The sequence below is a fragment of the Sapajus apella genome, unplaced genomic scaffold, assembly GCF_009761245.1.
Source record: "Sapajus apella isolate SASKATOON/1434 unplaced genomic scaffold, GSC_monkey_1.0 scaffold13, whole genome shotgun sequence".
Lineage (NCBI taxonomy): Eukaryota > Metazoa > Chordata > Mammalia > Primates > Cebidae > Sapajus > Sapajus apella.
In genome coordinates, this window is record NW_022436953.1 from 35,960,446 (window position 1) to 35,963,149 (window position 2,704).

The 2,704-nt window shown below is 60.2% G+C and overlaps 1 protein-coding gene across 2 annotated transcripts in view; it reads left to right on the plus strand.

The window, feature by feature from the left end:
* Positions 1-2,704, plus strand: part of KNDC1 (kinase non-catalytic C-lobe domain containing 1) — a 59,075-nt gene that overhangs the window by 19,635 nt on the left and 36,736 nt on the right. For both annotated transcript variants that reach the window (XM_032282065.1, XM_032282066.1), the window contains exons 4-5: positions 884-1,030; positions 1,414-1,531. In XM_032282065.1, the coding sequence (XP_032137956.1) occupies positions 884-1,030; positions 1,414-1,531 (265 nt within the window). The remainder of the gene's footprint in view (positions 1-883; positions 1,031-1,413; positions 1,532-2,704) is intronic.

Genomic DNA, 2,704 nt, shown 5'->3' on the forward strand with positions numbered 1-2,704 from the left:
CGTGTCCACCCGGCCACCCAGGACTCGGGAGCGTGTCCACTCGGCCAGCCTGGACTAGAGTGGACAATGAGGGACGCCCGGGGAGAAGAGACTCACCTCAGGAGGGGAGCACAGGTTGGGGGCAGAGCAGGCCCTGGGTTGGGTCTCAGCCCCACACGTAAGCTGTGTGACCTGCAGTGTGGCCCCGGGCAGGTTCCCGAGCCCCTCTGGGTTCCACTTCCTCCTGTGAGGAAGGTGAAACCCCACGTGCAGCCATCCTGGGAAGAAGCACTCAGGCCTGCAGTGTAGCCATGTCCAGGGCAGACCTCCTACAGAGCTCACTGTCTCACGTATGGCAGGAAGACCTGGACTTTCCATCAGAAACAAAACCCTTGCTTCCTTCTACTGAAATCCAGTTTTTGAAGTTTTGAAGTTTTTGACTTAAACACTCAAAGGCCCCACCCTTGAGAGACGTGGCAGCTGTCAGGGAAGGGATCTGTGCCCCTCGAGGCTGGGGTGGGCAGGAAGCCCAGAGGTGTGGGGGCCATGGGCAGCACAGACCCAGGACCAACTGCATGGGTAGTGTGGATGCGGGCAGCTTGGACGTGGGAGGCGTGGCATGGGCTGCATGGATGGCATGGGCGAGGGCAGCGTGGACGAGGGAGGCATGGCATGGGCTGCATGTGTGGCGTGGACTCGGGCAGCGTGGATGAGGGCGGCATGGGTACAGGCTGCGTGGGCGCAGGTGCTGCTTCTCCAGGGAATCTCCACAGGGGGAGGTACCTAACCACAAAGGGCAAGTCTGGTCCCTGAAACTTATGCTCCCGGCCCCGAGAAGTGGCAGCTATGGTCAGGGCGGTGCACATGCACAGGCCTTGGAGCCGATGGCCCCTCGTGCCCACAGGCTCACATCTACTCCCTGGGGGCCACGCTGAAGGCCGCCCTCGAGTACGTGGCGGAGCCCACGCTGGAGCCCAGGCTGAGCCAGGACCTGGAGGCGCTGCTGAGCCGGATGCAGGCGGAGGACCCCGAAGAGCGGCCAGACCTCCAGGTAGGCGAGGCTGCCGTGGGCCACCCCAGGCCATGACCCCCTCCCCACAGGCCCGACGCCACATACTCACCACGCACACGCCTGGCAGCCTCGCCTGGGTTCTGCCGCCACAGTCTCAGGGCATTGCCTTTTGCTTGCAGGGGGACTTGGCTTTTTATTATCTGGTTTTTTATGAAAGGTCTTGCTTGTAATGAGCCTCCTGGTTCTCTGCAACCCAGATGTGCTGCCTTTTAAATACCAGAAAATGGGCAAGGCGGGCGTGGGCAGGTTCTGGGGACTGTCCCCGTGGTCACCTTCAAAGGGCCCAGCTGTGTAGGGTGGGTGGCCACAGGAGACGGCCCCTCCTCCAAGCCTTCCTGTCTGAGGTGCTCTCACGTCCCCAGAGCATTGTTGCGCTGTGTGAAGGGAAGCTGCAGCCCACGTCCTCCTGCCGTGTGTGCCGGAGCCTCTCTGCCGTGGGGAGGAGGGTTCTCTCCATCGAGTCCTTCGGAGCTCTGCAGGGTGAGCTGCTGAACCCACATGCGTGCACCCTCTTGCGTGTGCACATATACCTACCTGTGTACTGTGTATGCACATGCACACTGCACATACACCCATGCACACAGGCACGGCTTGTGCACACACCCACTCACATAATGGGCACACATTCACACAGATCACACACACACTCGTGTACTCACACCGACACCCACACAGTCACACTTGAGTGTTCAAATAGATCATATGTGCCCATACACACATATTCACACTTGGTCACAGGCAAATTCAGACAGGCCTGTTCACACTGCACACTCCCACACCAGAATGCACACATTTACACTCCCACGCTCATGCCTGCCATGCACACTGTCCTCACATGTGGTCACATGCACACGTGGCCCTGTCCACACATATTCACGCTCATGCATATTGTGTTGCCTGTGCAAGCCTTGCAGGCGCCCACACAGGCAGAAGTGACTCAGGGTCAGCTCCGGAAGTTGTGGCATTGGTGCTGAGTGTCTGGGTGTTCGTCTCATGGGCATTTCGATAAATGGAGGCGTTGATGTTTCACAGCTGATTTTCAGCTGCTCCCACCACAGGTGCTGGGCGGGTGTGTCACAGAGCTGCGGCTGCAGCATTGGGGTGTTCGTGGCTCACTCGGATTCTGGCGTCTCCCAGGCACCTTTGAACAGTGGCCACATCTGTGTCGGCATCACTGCCTGCAGCATGGAGCCCTGCAGGGCCTCGGGAAGGTGGCGGGGTTCACGGCCACAAGGAGCCTCACAGTGGCCAGCAGGGCCCTCCCTGCCCAGTGAATGCATTTGCAGCTCAGGGTTTGTGCGGCTGCAGGAGGGGCACAGCATGGAGTGGGCAGAAGACAGCCACAAACTACGCTGCGTCTGGGAGGTGGCCGCTAACGGCCGTGGCCACATCACCCAGGTTCTTCCTGTGGGGACTCACTTGTGCAGTCCTCATGGAAGCGATATGCCTTTGGATGAGACAATTACACGGGCCCAGGCGCCCATAGGAAGCCCCAGTGGGGAGCCCTGCCTGGCCTGGGGAGAGGCAGCCCCAGCCTCTAATTAGCCAGGATGCTGTGATGAGTGAGGCAATCAAGGAAGGCGGCAGCCTCTCCTAGGAGAGTCCTTGGTGGGGGGAGGGGAGGGGAGAAGAAGGGAGGGGAGGGGAGGGGAG